Source organism: Otolemur garnettii, unplaced genomic scaffold, assembly GCF_000181295.1.
Source record: "Otolemur garnettii isolate 467f Iridium unplaced genomic scaffold, OtoGar3 scaffold00038, whole genome shotgun sequence".
Classification (NCBI taxonomy): domain Eukaryota; kingdom Metazoa; phylum Chordata; class Mammalia; order Primates; family Galagidae; genus Otolemur; species Otolemur garnettii.
Window position 1 is genome coordinate 14,633,026 of NW_003852433.1, and position 20,261 is coordinate 14,653,286.

General features: G+C 50.6%; 2 protein-coding genes across 3 annotated transcripts in view; one reads left to right on the top strand and one right to left on the bottom strand.

Annotated features, from left to right (window-relative positions):
* Positions 1-215: 215 nt before the first annotated feature.
* On the bottom strand, positions 216-6,432 carry CFAP73 (cilia and flagella associated protein 73). Its single transcript, XM_003789962.3, has 7 exons — positions 6,377-6,432; positions 4,662-4,767; positions 3,730-3,834; positions 3,209-3,409; positions 1,950-2,171; positions 1,487-1,645; positions 216-293 (listed from the first exon to the last, which is right to left on the bottom strand). Exons 1-7 carry the CDS (start codon positions 6,430-6,432, stop codon positions 216-218), a joined length of 927 nt encoding a protein of 308 aa, XP_003790010.1.
* An 11,945-nt stretch (positions 6,433-18,377) lies between these two features.
* Positions 18,378-20,261, top strand: part of RASAL1 (RAS protein activator like 1) — a 28,886-nt gene continuing 27,002 nt past the window's right edge. For both annotated transcript variants that reach the window (XM_003790005.3, XM_012805256.2), the window contains exon 1: positions 18,378-18,730. In XM_003790005.3, the coding sequence (XP_003790053.2) occupies positions 18,666-18,730 (65 nt within the window). In that variant the 5' untranslated portion in view covers positions 18,378-18,665. The remainder of the gene's footprint in view (positions 18,731-20,261) is intronic.

A 20,261-nucleotide genomic window follows, 5' to 3' on the forward strand; every position in this document is an offset into this window, starting at 1 on the left:
CCCCCAGCCATCACCTCATGGGGGCCTGCATTTATTGAGTGCCTGCTGTGTGTCCCTCATGTAAGCCCTACCGTCCTGCACAGGCACAGCCCTCCCATCTTTTTATTCCCCTCCCCATCTTTCTGATGCAGAAACAGATTCAGGAAGAGCCACTCAGCCCCCACCCTGTAAGAAATCTGGGACCTCCTCTCCTCCATTGTTTACCTGGATCACAGTTAGGAGGCTGGGGCCACAGGCTTGGCCTGACCCAGGCTGGCCAGCATGGCAGAGAGGTCCTGGATGAACATCTTCACCTAGGGGAACCCCACAGCCAAGTCACATCCCAGCCCCAAACCTTCACCATGTGGGGAGTCTGTGAGTCTGGATGAGGGCTGGAGACCCCCTTCAAAGGCACAACAATGGTGATGGTTCCCAGGGTAGACCCAGCTACTTGGGAGGCTGAGGCAAGAGAATCCTTGAGCCCAAGAGTTTGAGGGAGGTTGCTGTATGACGCCAGGGCACTCTTACCAAGGGCAACAAAGTGACCTCCCTTCCCCCTCAATTTTTTTTTTTTTTTGTTGTTGTTGTTTGTTTTGAGACAGTCTGTTCCCTGGGCTAGTATGTAATGGCATCACGATAGCTCACAGCAACCTCAAACTCTTGGGCTCAAGCAATCCTGCCTCAGCCTCTTGCGTAGCTGGGATGATAGGTGCACACCACCATGCCCATCTTGTTTTCTATTTTTAGTAGAGATAGGCGCATACCACCATGCCCATTTAGTTTTTCTATTTTTAGTAGAGATGGGGGTCTCGCTCTTGCTCAGGCTGGTCTCTAATTCCAGAACTCAAGCAATCTTCCTGCCTCAGCCTCTAGAGTACTAAGATTACAAGTTGAGCCACTGGGCCTACTCTCACCTTCCTGAAGGAAGCTGAGGGCTGTCTCTGCAGGGAGCAGGGATTAATGTAACCTCCTAGTTGCTTATATATCTTGCCACTTGTTTGTGCTGGTTGATCCTGGGAGAAAGGAGGGACTCTTGGCATAAACATTGGCCTTCCGGCTCAAGAGAGCACCCTGCAACCCAGAGAGGGCTATGTCTTCTGGCATATCACCAGCACAGCCAGATGAATGGGACCCCTCCGCTGAGACTTTGTTTTTGGCATTCTAGTTCTTGGCATCAGATCCTGTGGCATTCAGTAAGTCCATACTAATAAATATGTTAAATAAAACTAAGGAGGGCCACCCATGGAAAAGATGAGACTAAGTCACAAACCAATGAATACGACCCAATTAAAAGAAAAAGAAAATAATTGATGTTTGAATGATATGCAGGTGGCAGCATCTAAAACAGTCAGGTGGTTACAAGTGGACTCCCAGGTGGTGACACTAATCATAAAGGTCCTGTGCTTAACCCAGAGAAGGTGTCAGCTAATGGTGGGATTTTAAGCACCATATTGCTGAAGGAGGAAGGGTTTGGGGGCTGAAAGTCATAAGGAGGGGGGCGGCTCACCTGCTCCAGCTGCCCCTCAGTGTCGTAAATGTCCAGGGTGGGTGTCTGCTTCTGATGCTGGCTCACTAACTGGAACAGGTGGAGCACTGACATGCTAGCTCGACCCAGGAGCAGGGTCTTCTCAGCCGCTGTGTTCTGGATCTGAATCCACTTGGATTCCTGGAGAAAACCCACTCCACTACCGATTAAAGCCGGAGCTGGCCGGAAGCAGGCTGAAGCCGCTTCCCACCCACGTCTGCCAGTCTGGAGCAGTTAGGCTTTCTCGAGGAGAGGCATGCACAAGCTGTGTCCGGCTAATAGGACAGCCACCTGTTTCCCAAAGCGCTCTCAGATGCCTGAAACCCCCTCATTAGCGCACCCAGCCCTTTGGACTAAGCGTTGCTCTGTCTGTTCTCTGTATCCCCGGGCACTCCTCCCCACCTGGCAGTGGGAGTCTGAGGTCTGGGGCGCCCTCCAGCCTCACCCACTGCAGCTTGAGCTCCTGCGCTGCCTCCAGGCGCTCCTGCAGCTGCGCTCGCTGCTGACCCAGAGCAAGCAGCTCGTCCTGCCGGGCGTCCCTCAACCGCTGCAGCTGAGTCCGCGCCGCTTCCACCTCCGCCACCTGCTTGCGCTCTGCTATCCTCAGCGCCGCCCGGGTGTCCGCCAGGGTGTCGAAGCGCGCCACCAGCTCAGGGACCTCCTGGAACTAGGGTGGGAGCCGGGAGGAGGGCGCACGTGTACCTGCAGTCCCTCATTTTCCCACCCCACGTGGCCTGCCAACGCGCCTCCAGCACATACTCAGTTTGCCCAACTGTAAAATGGGGCTTCAGCAGCCCCAGAAGTAGGAACCACAGGGGGTCACGGGGCCTGGATTGAACTCTATGCTCACCTCTCCCCACCCCACCACCACCAAGCCTAGCCTAGCTTCACTGCCTGTGATTTCTATTAATGCAGTGATCATTCAGCAGGATTTATTGTCTGTGTGGGAAAGGAATCCTCATGACCCTGACAAGAGTGCAGCCATTTTGGGAAACAGCTGGTGAGAAAAAACAGGCCGGGAACTAAACTGTATGATCACAGCAAACCTCCTCCCCAACCCGCCGAATCTTTCAAGGCCATTGTTCCCGGAAAACAATAGAATAGTAACTTTTACTTTGGCCCCGTCTGGTGACCAATTAAAGGAGTAACTTGGATTTGCCTTGAGTGCACAAATTTGTCCCTCTGTAGAAGGGAAGACTCTCTCCGGGAACCCCCTCCCACAATAGACCCTACTGATAAGGGATAATGAAAGCCTCTGTGTGAAAGTGAGCCAGTTTCTGACTCCACTCTTCTTTTCTCTTCGAATCAAGTCCTTCCAATCGCTGGACTGGCCTCCTCTCCTTATGGATTCTGCCCCCTTCTCGTCCCCCAACCCTTCTACCCGTGGTCCCTTTAGTCTGGATCCCTCGTCCCCCAAACACACTAGCCTAAGCGCATAACCTTGAGTAAGAGTTAGCTTTCTGAATTTTCCAAGTTTCCCCATCTGTCAAATGGGATTGACCATAACAGGTTTCATTTCTCTGCATTGTAGAGGGTGGGAGTTATTCAAGAAGAAAGAGTGGCATATAGGGAGTACTTAGTAAGTGATGGTTCCTGGCATACACAGTCAGCGCTCAGGTAGGGTCCCCATCCCAAGCGGTCCCTGAGGCGGTCTAGCGCCGCATGGTGGCGCCCAGGCCCAGCTTCCTCCGGCTCGGGACTCACTTCGGGCAGCTGCGCCAGGGCTTGCTCCAGCAGGCGCGCGCAGGGCTCCAGGCGCTGCAGCTGGCGTTGCAGCCGCGCGCGCTCCCGGCGCAGCTCCTCGAGCTGGGCCCGCAACCGCAGAGCCTCCGCCTCCTGGCGGCCGGCCCGGTGCCGCTCCTCCGCCGCCCTCTGCAGCGCGCGGCTGCGCCGGGCCTCCGCGTCCTGCAGAGTGAGGACCAGGAGGGGACGATATGCAGGGCTAATGACCTGGCGGAACTCGCCACCTCCCACCCTCATGTTCTAACAGTCAGACGCAGAGCCACGGGAGGCTGACAGACGGCCTGCAGGCCAAATTCAGCCAGAATCTCAGATTTTGGCCCCTTACTCCTCCCCTCCCTTTTAAAACTCAAATACTTCAGGCAGGCAAGTTTACTTCCCACCACCCTTTCTTCTACTTCTTTTATTTATGTGACCCGTCTGGCCCCTATAGGAGCGTGAGCTGGCGACCGGCCTTCCCTGGTTCCCCAGCAGTCTCCACTTACCTGAAAGAACTTGTCAAAACGAACAAAGGACTCTTTTAGTTCCCGCTCCTTCTGCTCCAGCTGTTCCCAGCGCTGTTTCAGGGCTGCCATCTTGGTGTGGAACACCTGGGAATGACAAGTGGGATGTCTGTGTTTGGGGATTCAAGACCTCACGTCTATTGTGCTGGATCTGGGGCTGCTCCCTTGCTCAAACGGTTCATGGCTCACATAGCCCAGGGGTGAAGCCCAGAAGCCCTCCTGTAGGTACTGAAGGCCATTGTCCCTGTCCTTTCTTTCTTTCTTTCTTTCTTTTTTTTTTTTTGCAGTTTTTGGCTGGAGCTGGGTTTGAATCCGCCGCCAGTCCCTGTCCTTTCTTCCTGCCTCATCTTCCTCTCTCCTCCTGCCCTGTCTTCCAGCAACTTGACTACCTGGTTTGTCCTTGCCTTCTAGACTTTGCATGTATTTACATCTGCTTGTTTTCGCCTCTTTATCCCATTTTCGTTGCTGGATAAGCCAATTTGCCATCCAGCAGCCCCCAAGACATCACTGCCTCCAGGAAGCCCTCCTTCACCACCCCCATGTGGATATAGGAGCTTCCTCTGGGCTCCTATAGTCCCTGCCCAGGGCTTCTCCTCCATGGAAGCCACTACGTGGGCACTTGTCTGTTTTCCTGTGCCCCATATGACAGGGACCTTAGTGAGCTCTGCTGGTCTCAATGCAATTCCCAGCACATAGTAAGTGCTCCTCAATGTACCCTAATTTATTTACATCCACAACTGGTCTCACCTGTTACCCATTTGACAGATGAGGAAATCAAGGCTCCCTCTCAATGGTGAAATGACTTGTCTCGCATTTGGTCACTAGTAAGTGGACTCCATCACTTCCCATCCTTCTGCTCACCACCATTGTTTGTCTGCTGGGACCCCGAAGAAAAGTCTGCGGCCAGGGCTCACCTCCCTCTGGGCCTGCAGGCCTTGGTCTGCGTCTGCTAGCTCTTGCCTCTTCTCCAGGAGACACAGCACTGGTGGGAAGTGATCTACATTCTGCTCTGGTGTCTTCCTGAAGAGACACAAGGAGGAGGTGACAGTGAAGGAAGCCAGAGTCATGTCCCCAGAACTCCCCGTAGGCCTAAAGTGCCCACATTAGCCACCTGCTGAGTGCAGAATTCTTTGCTCATTCAATAAATCATCCTCAGCACCACTCTGAGCAGGGTGCTGTACTGGAGGCACAGCTATGAATGGGACAAAAATCCTTGCCCCTGGAATGCTGGCATTTGCCAAGAGGCCACAGCATATCAAGCTAATAACTAATACTAATACTAAGACATGGCAGGCTCCAAGATGAAAAATTAAGCAGACTAAAGGAATCTTTTAACAGGGAGACAGAAAGTGTCTCTGAAGAAGTGCATTTGAGCAGAGACCTGGAAGAGAGGGGGGCACCAGCCACATGGGTATCACCAGGGAACAGAGTGGACTACAGCAATGCCAAGGTCCCCAGTGAAGAACCTCAATGTGCTGAAGAAGGCCAGTGTGGCTAGAGAAGGGGGACATAGAGAAGAGGTGCAGGTAAAGGGCAGAGAGGTGCAGGGGGACAGACCCCTCCCATGGGCAGGGAGGACTTTGGCCTTCACTCTGAGTGAAGTTGGAGCCCTGGGAGGGTGGTAAGGGGGTAAGGTGAGAAAGGAGTTAAAGGGGACCCCACAGCCTGGGAGGGAGCGGAGGGGGAGGCCAGCTCCCTGCTGCAGCCAAGCTGAGACACAAAGCAGGCACAGAGCGCACTGCCTCTGCTTGTCCTTAAAATGTAGTTTGGGAGGCTGGGCACGGTGGTTCACACCTGTAATCCCAGCATTCTGGGAAGTGGAGGCAGGTGGATTGCCTGAGCTCATAAGTTGAGACCAGCCTGAGCTAGAGCGAGACCCCCATCTCTAAGAATACCAGATAGTGAGGAGTTGTGGCAGGTGCCTATAGTTCCAGGTACTTGGGAGGCTGAGGTAAGATAATTGCTTGAGCCCAGGAATTTGAGGTTGCTGTGAGCTATGACACCACAGGGACAAAGTGAGACTCTGTCTTAAAAAAAAAAATTCAGGCTCAGTGCCCATAGCACAGTGGTTATGACGCCAGCCATATACACCAAAGGTGGCAGGTTGGAACCCAGCCCGGGTTGCAACGACAATTGCAACAACAACAAATTAGCTGGGCATTGTGGTGGGCGCCTGTAGTCCCAGCTACTTGGGAGGCTGAGGCAAGAGAATCGCTTGAGCCCAAGAGTTTGAGGTTGCTGTGAGTGGTGACGCCATGCACTCTACTGAGGGTGACATAGTGAGACTCTGTCTCAAAAAAAAAAAAAAGGCAGTTTGGGGCGGGGAGGGGGGTGCAAGGGCAAGATTTCCCAGAATAATCCATTCCCACCAGAGTTTCAACAATTTAGTCTCAGCTGGATGTCAGTTGGGGGTGGGGATTGGAGCAGGTTAATGATCCCTGAGCCCCTGGGGAAGTCACCATTTCATTCATAGACTCAGTTTCTTCCTCTGTGAAGTGGGAGCAATAATCCCCCACGATGGACTGCCCAGAGAAGTGGGAACCCAGGGAGTGAGGGAAGAGGGGTGGGCCATCCCACCATTCCCACTCTCCTTCCAGCCCTCCCTGCCGCTATGTCACGTCTCACTCACGTAGGTAGTTTCTCTCGCAAGGCCAGTCGGAAATATTCCTCCCAGGGCACCGCCATTCTCCAGCAGTTTCTAGAGTTTTGCACAAGCCTAGGAGGCCCTGGGGATTCTGATGAAGGGTGGTATGGAAGCGTGTTCAGTACTCGCAGAAGGCAACCACCAAGCAGGCCCTGGTTGCCTGGGCAACAAACGACACAACATTCCATTGCCTGGCTGCAGCCTGAGGAATCCATCCCTGCCTCCAAGGGAGAGGAAGGGAGCAGCCTGTGCCTCTCTCAGGGAAGCCTTTAACTCTAAATTGGGATGTAGTGGAAAGGACATAGGTCCCTCAACCAAGAATTTGCCTCTCTTGGTGTCCCTCATCTAGCCAACCCATGATATGGCTGTATGCTTAGCCAAACACTGAAAAGAATAATTATTTGGCAGCCCTTATTTGACAAGCACTGGGCAGAGTCATTCACTCCAGCAAAAAGTGTTGAGGGCCTACTATGTCCCATCTCTTTGAGGCTCCACTCCTTGTACTGGTGATGGGGCTACCATGTCTCACCAGCCTGGTTAGGGAGAGAAACAGACCATGACTACCACCTCAGGGAGACCAGCTTGGGAAGGACTGAGAGTCTGGACCTGAGGGATGGGAGTAGGGGAGCAGCTGACATAGTTTGAGCAATTACTGTGGGTCAAATGCCATGCTAAGCACTTTACATATAGTATCTTATTTAATCCTTTTTTTCCCTTATCAACCTTTTTTTTTTTTTGAGACAGAGTCTCACTATGTTGCTCTCAGTAGAGTGCTATGGCATCCCGCTCACAGCAACCTCAAACTCTTAGGCTTAAGCGATTCTCTTGCCTCAGCCTCCCAAGTAGCTGGGACTACAGGCGCCCACAACAATGCCTGGCTATATTTTTTTGTTGTTGTTGTAGTTGTCATTGTTGTTTAGCAGGCCCGGGCTGGGTTCAAACCTGTCAGCCCCGGTGTATGTGATCGGCACCCCAACCACCAAGCTACTGGTGCCAAGCCTTATTTAATCCCTAAAACAGCCCTGTGGGTGGTGGTACTAGGGAAAAATACCCAGAGTAATATAAAAAGTGCCTATGGATACCAGGCATAGTGGTGCATACCTGTAATCCCAGCTGCTCAGGAAGCCAAGGCAGGAGAGAGAATAATCACTTGAACCTAGGAGTTCAAATCCAGCCTGGACAACAGAGCAAAATCTGGTTCTCAAAAAGAAAAAAAAAAGAGTTTATCAGTGGGGACTCCAACTGGAAGTTATAAAAACTAGTATCTTAGTCTTTGCTTCAGATCATTTTATTTTCCATTTTAAGTAGTTAATTTTTGGCTGGGTGCGGTAGCTCACACCTGTAATCCTAGCATTCTGGGAGGCCGAGGCAGATGGATTGCTTTATTTATTTATTTTGAGACAGAGCCTCAAGCTGTCCCCCTGGGTAGAGTGCTGTAGCATCACAGCTCACAGTAACTTCCAACTCCTGGGCTCAAGTGAGTCTCCTGCCTCCGCCTCCCAAGTAGCTGAGACCATAGGCACTGCCACAATGCCTGGCTATTTTTTGGTTGCAGCCATCATTGTTGTTTGGCAGGCCAGGGCTGAATTCAAACCCGCCACCTTAGGTGTATGTGGCTGGCGCCTTAGCTACTTGAGCCACAGGCGCCGAGCCAGATGGATTGCTTGAAACTCACGAGTTTGAAACCAGCCTGAATAGAAGCAAGACCTCATCTCTACTAAAAAATAGAAAAACTGAGGCAAGAGGATCGCTTGAGCCCGAGCTGGAGGTTGCTGTGAGCTATGTCACCATGGCACTCTACCCAGAGCGATAATTTGAGACTCTGTCTCAAAGAGAAAAAAAAGTAATTAATTTTTCTGTTCAAAGGAATGTGTTTTCTTATTGTAAAGTAATGCTACAATAAAAGTCTGTAGTCACTTGTAATGTCTACGTTGCTTAAAACAACTCCTAAGGATTTTTTGCTAGAACATATTTTTAAAAATAGAACTAAAATAATGTACATTTTGTTTTTGAGCATTTTGCATTAAATTGTACATATTGACTTTCTGCATAAATTGATGTGAAATTACAATCAGATATATATTCTCTCATTTTTTCTATTTTTGTAAAAATTGAAATCTTTTTAGAGACAGAAGGCTGGAGTGCAGTGGCACCATCATACCTCACTGCCTCCTTGAATTGTGGGGCTCAAGCAAACCTCCTGCTTCTGTCTTCCAAGTAGCTGGGATGTATATAGGCGCCCACCACCATGCCTGGTGGAGATGGAGGTCTCTTTGTGTTACCCAGCCTGGTCTTGAACTACTGGCCTCAAGTGGTCTTTCCACCTCAACCTCCCAAACTACTAAGATTATAGGCATGAACCACTGCACTTGGCCTCAGTTTTTCTTAATTTTTTAAAAAATGGAGGTACAACTTATACTTAGTAAAATTCACTTTTTTCACATTCACACTTATAGGTTTTGGTAAATGTGTAAAATCGTGTAACCACCACCACTATCAAGATACAGAAACATGTCCTTGTTGTAATCAAGCTTTGTCTCCAACCCAGCCCCAGACAATGGCTGACCTGTTCTCTCAGACCTTTACCTTTTGCAGAATATCATCAATGAAATTATAGTATATACTTCATAGTCTTTATTTTTTTGAGACAGAGTCTCACTATGTCCCCCTGGGTAGAGTGCTGTGATGTCACAGCTCACAGCAACCTGACACTCTTGGGCTTAAGTGGTTCTCTTGCCTCAGCCTCCCAAGTAGCTGGGACTACAGGTCCCCACCACAACACCCAGCTATTTTTTGGTTGCAGTTGTCATTGTTGTTTGGCAGGCCCGGGCTGGGTTCAAACCTGCCAGCTCCGGTGTATGTGGCTGGCACCCTACCCTCTGAGCTACAGGTGCCAAGTCCACTTCACAGTCTTTTGAGTGCCTTCTTCTTCTTCTTCTTCTTTTTTTTTTTTTTTTTGGTAGAGACAGAGTCTCACTTTATCGCCCTTGGTAGAGTGCCATGGCATCACACAGCTCACGGCAACCTCCAACTCCTGGGCTTCGGTGATTCTCTTGCCTCAGCCTCCTGAGTAGCCTCCTGAGTAGCTGAGACTACAGGCGCCTGCCACAACGCCCAGCTATTTTTTTTGTTGCAGTTTGGCTGGGCCGGTTTTGAACCCACCACCCTTGGTATATGGGGCCAGTGCCCTGCCCACTGAGCCACAGGTGCCGCCCTTTTTGAGTGTCTTCTTTCACTTAGCAGTATTTGTTTGAGGCTTGCTCATGTTGATGTGTATCAACTCACTGTCGGGTACCACTTATATTTTGTATATTACACTTTGTTTCCTTATTCCCCAGATGAAAGACAGTTGGGTTGCTTCTGGTTCTGGGCAGTTGCAAATATAAGCTGTATTCATGCACAGGTTTTTTTTGTTTGTTTTGTTTTTGTTTTGAGACAGAGTCTCACTATGTTGACCTTGGTAGAATGCAGTGGCATCACAGCTGACAGCAATCTCAAACTCTTGTCTCAGCCTCCCAAGTAGCTGGGACTACAGGTGCCCGCCACAACCTGGCTTTTTTTTTTTTAATTGTTGTTGTAATTGTCATTGTTGGTTAGCAGTTCTGGCCAGATTCAAACCCACTAACCCCCGTGTATGTGCCTGGTGCCCTAACCACTGAGCTACAGGCGCCGAGCCCATGTACAGGTTTTAATGCGAACTTAAGTTCTCTCTCTTCCTTCCTCCTCCCTTTCCTTCCTTCCTTTCTAACTCTCTTCCCCCCCACCCCTTGGCTCCTATCCTCTCTTCTTTTTTGAGATGAGGTTCAGCTCTGTCACCCAAGCAGTGGTTCGATCATAGCTCACTGCAACCTTGAACTCCTGCACTCAAACGATCTTTTTGCCTGGGCCCCCAAAACACTGTGGTTAAAGGCGTGTGTCACCACACCTGGCCTTAAGTTTTCATTTCACTTGTGTAAATATGTCTTGCTGGACATAGGATTGCTGGGACTTATGGCAAGTGTGTAACTGTGTAAAAAATGGCAAATGTTTTTCAAAGTGGGGTATATCATTTTTATGTTCACACTAGCAATGTGTGAGAGGTCTGGTGGCTCCATATTCTCAACAATAGTTGGTATTGTTGGTTTAAAAAAAAAGTCAAGTCCTGCTGGGCATGGTGGCTCATGCCTATAATCCTAGCACTCTGGGAGGCCAAGGCTGGTGGATTGCCTGAGTTTAGGAGTTTGATACCAGCTGAGCAAGAGCGAGACCCATCTCTACTAAAAATAGAAAAACAGCTGGGCATCATGGCAGGCACCTGTAGTCCCAGCTACTACAGGAGACCAAGGCAAGAGGCTCTCTTGAGCCCAAGAGTTTGAAGTTGCTGTGAGCTAGACGCCATAGCATTCTACCCAGGGTGACAGAGTGAGACTCAAAAAAAAAAAAAAGTGATTCAAGCCTGGGGAAATAGCTCATGCTTTTAATCCTGGCAGTCTGCTAGTGCTGGTCTCAAACTCCTCAGCTCAAGCAGTCTTCTCTCCTTGTCCTCCCAGGGTTCTAGGAATGCAGGTATGAGCCACTGTGCTTGGCCAAGAGTGCAATTCTTAGGTTATATGGTAAGCACTTGTTTAGTTTTTAAAGAAACTGTCATATTCCTTTGCAGAGGAGCTCTGACATCTTACATTCTCACCAGCAACATATAAATGATCCAGTTTCTCTGCATCCTTGCTATGACCATTATTTTTGTCATTCTGATAGGTGTGTAGTGATACCACGTTGTGGTTTTACCTTGCATTTCTCTAACGGCTAAAGATGCTGAACATCTTTTCATGCACTTATTTACCATCTGTATAAACCCTTCAGTGAAATATCTGTTCTGTTCAGTAAAATGCCTGTTGCCTGTGTTCTAACTGGGTTGATTTCAACTGTTGAGTTTTGAGAATTCTTTATATATTCTATATATACATCTAAATAGTCTAGGTGGTTCTCTGTCAAATGTTTTCTCCCAGTCTATGGCTTATCTTTTCATCCTCTGCAGACAGTCTTTTGCAACACAAAGTTTTTAGTTTTGACGATGTTTAATTTTCTGTATTTTCCCTGTATGGATTGTGTGTTGGTATCAGCTAAAAGGTGGGATGTGAAGCCAGGCGATCTGGAGTGGAGTCCATCCAGTCCAGCCTCTTAACCATGACACTCCAGATGCAGCTGAGCCCTTCTTGGATCTTTCCCTCCTCAGGCCCATTCCTTTCTTTCCACCCCTAGAAGATGCCATCATTTGAAGCTGGCATTCATCAACCCCTCCCTTTAATTTCTATTATTTTATAAGTGGTTTTTACAAACATTTACTGAGCATCTACTATATGCCAGACCCTGTGCTAGATTCAAGGATAAAATGGTGGACGAGACAAAACTCACCCTCGCAGAGGCCAATGGAGAGGTCAAAAGAATGAAATAACCATGCAAATATGAGAAGAGGGTTAGGAGGAAAGGTCTGGAGAGGAAGGAGGTAGGTCAGGGAAGTCTTAAGGAAGTGATGCACAAAGACCCAGAGACCTCCTGGAAGAGAACGGTGGTTGGTCAGGTGGTAGGCTGGCGTGCAGAATTCAAGGATGTTGGGTAAGTCAGGGCTGGACAGGGCCAAGGAGGGGCCAGATCTTTGCTACAAAGTGATAGACAGGAAGCTAAGGCCCAGGGGAGTTAAACATCTCCTCTGAGGACAGGTGACTTGTTTATGTGGAGATGGCTCAACCAATCCCCGCTCAGGAACTGCTCATGGCTGGAAGGAGGAGAAACTTCCCACACAAACACTTGTCTTCAGAAGGCTGGGGCCAAGGCTTCAGCTCAGGAGCCAACCAATCCACCCCCCTCTGTTAAAGTGGGGTGCTGCTCCCAAGTCTTCCTGGGGCTCCCCTAAAATGCTGCAAGGCAGGAGCCTCAGTTTCCCAGTAGTTCAGCCTCCTTTCTCTCTCTGTCCCTACCTCCTGGAGGGAGGCATGCTGAATGACAGCAGGACACGGCTTCTCAGTTGACCTTGCCCTTCTTTGGTCACAAACCAATAAGCTCTGGAAACATTCCCCGCCCCCCCATCTCATGCTTCACTTCCGTGGCCTCCCCCTTCCCACTTCTCCATTCCAAGGAAAGGTGTGGGGTGCGCTTCAGAGAGCAGGACTGAGGAAGGAGGAAGTGCGAGGTGTCAGCTGAGAGACAGACACCTTGTTTTCAGGCCCTGGAAGGAGAGGACTTACTGGGCTCGGCTTCCTCGGCAGCCAGCCTGCAGGAGGGGGTTTTGGAAATCCTGCCCACTCCTCCCACCGCTGCCTCCTGTCCCACGTGGCTCCCTGCCCAGAATCGTGCCCGGCAATCACAAACGGGGCTTTGTGTTCCCCTGACAAAGAACACATGCCTCACCCTCAACCTGGGCCAGGGCCCTGGTCTGCCTCGCCCTGATCTTGGCCTCAGATGGTACCACTTGTTGGGAGAGGACACAGGTTTGGAGACGGACAGGTCTGCCTCCTGGTTTGGAGGTGGTGGTGTATTGGGCAGGTGGTAAATTACCCCTGAATGAGCCACCATCCTGGGCACAGTGGGGAGAGAAGAGGTAAGAACTAACAAGACTATTATCACAACGAGGGAGGCCAGATTCCAGCCCTCAAAGGGAAGTGAATTCTATTTAACCCCGCAAGTGTGTTGTTTTGAGTCTTTTGCGCCAAGCAGTGTGGGAGGTGCGGCATGAATCAGACATTGTCCCTGACATTTAGGAGATAAGATGAGTATGTAAATCACCACAAAACAAGGGAACATGAAACCAAGGTCACAGAGTGGTGCCAATGGGGCATGGAGGCTGGGGGTGGGGGTGGGGGGGCAGGCCGCTGCCTCGCTACTGCTCTGTGAGGGCTTCTGGAGGCTGCATGCAGAACTACGAATGCGGGGCAGTGGTGCTTTTAGAAAGTGGAGGCAGCACGAATTATGTTCTGATCATAAAAGCAGCACAAGCCGTTACATGCATATAAGAAAGCCTTCCAGCCCCAGCTGTGCCCCCTTCCTGATTTATCATCTTCACATCACTTTCTACTCTCTGAGTAGATATTATTATTTTTATTTTTTAAGAGACAGTCTCACTCTGTCACCCAGGCTGGAATATAGTGGCCTGACCACAGCTCACTGCAGCCTGGAACTTCTTCCTGGGCTTAAGTGATCCTCCTAGCTCAGCCTCCTCAGTAGCTGGGATGATAGGCACCACCACCATGCCCAGCTAATTTTTCTGTTTCTTGTGGAGACTGGGTCTCCCTATGGTGCCAGGCTGGTGTTAAACTCCTGGCCTCAAGCAGTCCCCCCTCCTCAGCCTCTCAAAGTGCTGGGATTATAGATGTGAGCCACCAGGATTGACCCACATTTGTTTAAAAAAAAAAAAAATATATATATATATATACACACATACGTACTTTACGGCAATAGGATCATACTGTGTGTGTTGTATGTATGGTTTTCCCCCTACTACCACTTATATTGCTTAATATTTTCCTGTCATGGCTGGGTGCCCGTAGCTCAATGGTTAGGATGTCAGACACACGCACCAAGGCTGATGGGTTTGAAACCAGCCTGGGCCTGCTAACCAAAAAAAAAAAATAGCCGAGCATTGTAGTCTGGGCTACTAGGGAGGCTGAGGCAAGAGAATCACGTGAGCCCAAGAGTTTGAGGTTTCTGTGAGCTATGACACCATGGCACTCTATAGAGGGTGACAAAATGAGACTCTGTTTTAATTAAAAAACAAATATGTGTCTTGTCATTAATCTTCTTTGAGAACAAGCTTTTTCTTTTTTCTTCTTTTCTCTCTCTTTTTTTTTTTTTGAGTCAGAGTCTATCACCCAGGCTAGAGCCCACTATGGCGTAAACCTAGCTCACAACAACCTCAGACTCCTTGGCCCAAGTGATCCTCCTGCCTCAGCCTCCCCCATAGTTGGGACTACAGGCACCTGCCACAATGCTTGGCTAATTTTTCTATTCTTAGTAGAGATGGGGTCATGCTCTTCTTCAGGCTGGTCTAGAACTCCGGAACTCAAGCAATCCTCTTGCCTTGGTCTCCAGAGTGCTAGGATTTACAGGAGTGAGCCACCTTGCCTCTCCAAGAACAACCTTTTTAACAGCCATATAGTATCCCATGGCATTGATGTTACATTGATAACTATACTTTATTGCACCAAATCCCTCATCTTTATTCAACTGTACCAGGAGGACATAAACAAGTAAATGGGAAGAAAAAGAATGTAAAGTGTTTCCTGATAGAAGTAACTGATCCAGCAAAGGCAGTTGGGGGTGCATGAAGGTGAAATGAGAAAAGTCTCACAGGTTTTGAATTCAGGAGCAGTGTCTGGAGAAACATGTAGCCAGCGACTTCCTGTGCTCAGTGGTGTTAATAAACTGACTCACAAAACCAATAATTGTAGGATTTGCCAATTTCCATGGTGTAAATTATTCCACCCTAGTCAATTTCAAGTTCTCAACCTTGATGTTGCTAAACAGCACCTGCAAGGTGGTGTCACGAGCAGGCTCCAGCTGGTACCCAAGGTCAGGCCTGGTCCCTGCTCTGAAATGAGGGACTCTCTACTCTGAGTCTGTGAGCCCTCCGTAGGCCCCAGGCCTGGCATCTCAAATGAATGGGGCACTCAGCCAGTATTGGGCAGAAGGGCCCCTTGGGGAAATGGGAGCCCTGGCCTTGGAATCTCTCTATCAGATTTCTCAACGAGGATGAAAATCCCCCGATTCCCCCAGCTCAGCAATCTGGAACTGCCCTTGGCCACTGAAGTGTGCTCATTACTGATCCCTGGAATTTGGGGCTAGGCCTGGCACTCCACTCTGGCTATGTCCTCAGGACCCAGCCTCAGAGCTAAGTCAGCAAATGGGGCTCAGTATCAGGCACAGGTGTAGGCCCAGGACATCCCACAATGGCTGTGACACTTGTTGAGTGTTTGCTATTTGCTATGCTGTGTTAAAGGTCTGAAGTTTATTTTTTTCCTGCCTTACACCCATACTATGAGATGTGTGCTATTATTAGCCCCAAGTTACAGAAGTGGAAACTGAGGCATCAGAGGATAACTCACTTCCCCTAGAACACCTGCCTTGTAAGTGTAGGAGCTGGGATTCAATCCCACATCAGCCTGATGCTGAACCTTCTGCTTGTATACCTTGAGCTCAGCATTTCCTCTCACTTAAGTCTTTAATGAAGCACCTGCTTTGTGCATCCCATGGCACTGGAGTATGTAGGGAAAATGTAGAGTATATCTCTTTGCAAAAAGATGATCATGGGTTTGCCTTTAAGGAGCTTAGGTGGGTAGAGGGCTGATCATTTCTTGAGCACCTGCTATGTACCAGGTATCTTACACTGCCCTTGTGATAAATTCTCATAACAACCTGGGGGAAGGATGAGCCTGTCCCCCTACTAGATGAGCAGGCTTCAGCAGGTCACACATCCTCTCTGGGCTGCCATTCCCCTTTCTGTCTGTTGGCAGGGACTGCCCTAGGAGACCTCTAACCTCCTGCTAGTTTCAGGTCAAAGCTTCTCAGAACAACAGGAAGTGACTGAGCCCTGTGGAAAGTTTGAGGAGTGTGGCCACTGCCTCAGGGGAATTGTGGGGTCAGGCATCAGATATTGGACAGGTGACAGAGCTGGTCCCTGGAGGCTGGGCTGGCACAGTTTATAGCTTCCATAGTTCCCCTGGAGGGGGCAAAGGAGGGGTGTTTGGGAATGTGATTTCCTGCTCAGCTCTGGAAGATGGGCCAAGAGGGCTGGCTGGCAGTTTGGCTGGCATCCCACAAAGTTCCAGGGCTAGGCCCTTCAGGTTCCATTAGCAGTCCCAGGGGTCTTGATGGCCCATCTGAGGTCTCTGGAGGCTTCTAAAAAAAAAATTTCAACTTGAAGCTGCCCTCACTCAGGGGGGAGGGTGTGTGCAGGGTGCAGGAAACTGTCTTGAAGCTGCAGTTACATAGCAAGTACCATTTCCCCCTTAGATTGTACATTTTACTTTGGGGAAGAGCTAGGGTAACTGATAAAGATCACAATGGAGGGGGTATAACTGCTTTTGGGGTACCACTGCTCCAGCTCTAACCCTCGTTTGCCCCTCATACCCTGAGGATGCTGCAATATGCCGAAGACTTGGGGCCTGTTCTACTAGACCCATTTCCCAGATGGGCTTATCTGAGGCCCAGTCTCTGAGGGATCAGAGGACTCACTAGTCATCTATCAGCTGAGGAGAGAATTCTAGGGCTTTGAATCCATCACTAGCCTGGCTGGGCTGCTGGGTAGGGAGTCCAGGAGGGAGAATGGGAAGCAGACTGTGGGGCAGGGCTGGGCAGGGCACGCCTGGTCCCACCGGTCTGGGTGTCAGCTCTGTGCTCATTTTACAGGGGCCTCCTGATTGGTGCCCTGAGCCAGCCACAGTGAGTCAGGCTCGGAGTTAGCTCTTCCAAGAACTTTTAAGCAGGTAAATATCAAACTCATGGGGAGAAATAAGTGTGTGTAATTATCTGCCCCTGGACAGGTCCTTCTCATCACATTATCTCATTTAAAACTTGAAAAATGTACAAACCTGGCAAAGCAAGAGCAGAAAAAAAGAAAGAAAAATCTCTGGGCTTGGTGCTGGTAGCTTAGTGGTTAGGGCACCGGGGCTGGTGGGTTCGAACCCAGCCCAAGCCTGCTTAACAATAATGACAACAATAACAAAACAACAATAATAGCCAGGCATTGTGCCGGTGCCTATAGTCCCAGCTACTTGGGAGGCTGAGAAAAGAGAATCGATTAAGCCCAGGAAATTGAGGTTGCTGTGAGCTGTGACAGCACAGTACTCTACAGAGGGTGACATAGTGAGACTCTGTCTCTAAAAAAAAAAAGAAAGAAAGAAAAAGAAAAGAAAAGAAAAAAAGAGAAAAATCTCGGTGGGGGGGGTACATCCTGGAAGGCTTTCCAGGAGAGGTGACATTTGAGCCACGCCTTGAAGGACAACAGTCATATCCAACACTTTCTGAAAGTTTATTAGGTGCCTGTTACTGTTCTGAGAATTTTATCTTCGTTATCTCATTTAATTCTTTCAAAACCCCTAAGAGGGAGGTACAACAGAGTAGAAAACCAAACCCAGGCACAGAGAGGTTAGTGATATGCCCAAGTCCACACAGGTACCAAATGGCAGAGTCAGGATTAAAACCCAGGATGGCAAATCAACTACTTACTGTGAGACCTCCGCCAAGTTATTGAACCCCTCTGAACCTCAGTTTCTTCATCCATAGAATGGGGCTAACTCTGTATGCCCATCGCTGAGAGATATTGTGAGGACGGAAATGAGCTAATCCTCACAAATCGCCTTGAACAGTGCCTGGGACACAAAAAGTGTTCCAACAATTATAGATGACTTTTCATCATTGCTGGAGTGGTTGTTATCTGCAAGCCTTCCCCTCCCCCTCCGGTGTGGCTTCCTCCCCCGCAGTGCCAGCCCGTGACGTTCGTACAACCGTTGGCACTGTCTGGGCTTAACTGGTAACCAAAACGAGATGGAAAGGGATGTTCGAAGCCCCTCCCTTGATTTTCAACAGACCCCTAGGGAACGTGCGACTCTTTCTCCAGCGACGCCTCCCGGCCACCAAGGATACTACTTCTGCACTGGCCACGGAGGTCGCACCGAGGAGGCGGTGCCTAGATGGTAGGCAGGGGAGGGGCAGGAGAGGTGTGAAGGTGTTGGGTGGGGGAACGGGCGGAGGACAGACTGTGTCTTTTAAGCCCAGTGCCAACTCACCAGGAGCCAGCAACCACGCCTACCATGACCGCGGGCCCCTCTCCACCTGGCGGTGCCAGCCTTGGTGTACCCTGGTCTCCACTGCCCGTGCGCTCTGGTGCGCAAGATTGGGGTGCCGGCAGAGGGCGCGCGAGGAGGGTCGGGGGCGGGCCGGGACCCCACGGGAGGCGGGATTGGGGGGGAGGGCCCTAGGCCGCCCCCTCCCGCCCCCTGCCCGCCCAACCTGTCGGCCAGACACCGAGGCAAGATCCCGCTGTGCCCCCTGAGCGCTCAGCCTCCTGGGCCAGCACGAGGTTCCTACCTGTAGAGTCCAGGCGGGCGCCCCCTCCTCGGGCACCTATTCTTTTTCTTCCTTCCGAAACCTCCAGTCCAGCTACCCGCGTCTCGGACAGGTGTGTCGCCAAGACGCCAGGGAAGGACTCCAGGCTCGAAGCTGGTGAAATGTAGACGCACCCTCCCGCTCTGGTCCTGCTTGCAAACCCAGCGTGCTTCTGCCCGGAAAGTTTGGGGCTGGCGCCATGGCCAAGAGCAGCTCCCTGCATGTCCGCGTGGTGGAAGGCCGAGCGCTGCCCGCCAGGGACGTGTGAGTACTCCTGGGGCGCCTCGCGGGCAAGGGGCGCCGGCCATGGGGTGGGGCCGGAGTCACCCATTCCGCGTGCCAGTGCGGGTCTCAGAAGGGTGGGAGGTCTTGCCTAAAACCGGTATTGGGGCAGGTCCGCTTTCACGGGGCCAGAGGCCCGGTGCTCATTGCTGTCCTCGTGGGAAGGGGCTCCCACACTTAGCATATGCCGCGCCCCGCCCCCGGGCAAGGGGGTGTCTTTGTTCCCGCGTTGTACTAAAGGGGGGTTTAATAGGGCTGAAGAGGGGATTGGAGGGCCAGATTCTGTCAGAACTGGGGAGAGAGTGGGGAGGGGGTCTTCCTTAGTACACGCAGGTTTGAAGGGGAGGCTTCTCTAGGCCTGTGTGGGGCCCTATGAAGGAAACTCCAGGGGAGGAGCCCCAGAGAGCCCGGGATCCAGATGGGCTCCAACATTCTGTGTGCATCTGGTGTTTAGGTTTGCAGAGTGTCACCAGGTGGCCCTCTGGGGTCCTATTCACCCAGAGCCCTGAGCTCCTACCCTAGTGTGGGCCTTTCCAGCATGCTGAGCTGAGTGAAGAGTCAGCTCCCTGTCCCCAATCAGGTGTGATGGAACTAGGGGACCCTTGGGCTTTCCTCACAACCAGCCGGTGGCTGTGGTTCTCCCAGGGTTGAGTCAACAGTTGCTGAATTAGCAGAATGGGGGGTGGGTTCCCATCTTGCTTGGCCTGGTGCCCAGAAAGGGGCTTTGAGGGTGTAAGCACTTGAGACAGGTGTGGAATCCTTGAGAGAACATTTGCTGTGTGACCTTGACATTACTTTTCTCTGGGCCTTGGTTTCCCATTTGGGCAGTGGAGCTCTAGCTAGGAGTCTCCGTCTTGAATCCCTAGGGTCTCACATTCAGCTGTGAGGAGGGAGGACCTGTTCAGATTTACTTGTGGCCAAGGTAAGCAGGGACATGGTCAAGGAGCCTTTACCTATGCAAGGATGAGGCTTAGCTAGGTGCCAACTCTCCAAGCTGTGGGCCTCCTGCAAAGAGAGTCTTGCCTTTGGTTTTGTGAACACTCCTTCCCAACACTGCAGCTGTGTCAAGGCGGGAGCTGTTTAGAGCAATTTTAGCCACCCCCCATCCTCATTACCTACCCCAAATAGACATGCACCTGAAACAAAAGCAGAGAGCTTGTGTGAATACAGCGACAAGTCCCCTGCCACTTTCTTCTTGAGATGTCCCCCTACCCCCTGTAGCCCCTGAGAATTAGATTGTGTATTTGTCCCAGAAATCCAGGTGTGGTGGGGGCTTAGTAGCTGGATGGCTGAAGGAGTCCTTTCCAGAAACTGGGTTCCTGTCTCAGTTCTGGCTGAGGGGTTAGAGAGGGAGCCGGTGTCACCCCTGGACCTCAACACTGGTTCACAGGGCTCCTTTTACTTCTGCTGAGAAGAGAGTTGAGTCATACTTCATTCTTGCATCTCTTGGCCACCCATTCTCTCCCCAGTTCCCATACCAAGATGAGCTATGAGGTGGGCCACATCCCAGAGC

Coding starts and splice junctions, on each gene's coding strand:
- CFAP73 (XM_003789962.3), bottom strand. CDS start 6,432: ATGGCGGTGCCCTGGGAGGAATATTTCCGACTGGCCTTGCGAGAGAAA. Junction 4,768..6,376: donor TTGCGAGAGAAACTACCTAC/GTGAGTGAGACG, acceptor GTGTCTCTTCAG/GAAGACACCAGAGCAGAATG. Junction 294..1,486: donor CTGAGGGGCAGCTGGAGCAG/GTGAGCCGCCCC, acceptor GGGTTCCCCTAG/GTGAAGATGTTCATCCAGGA.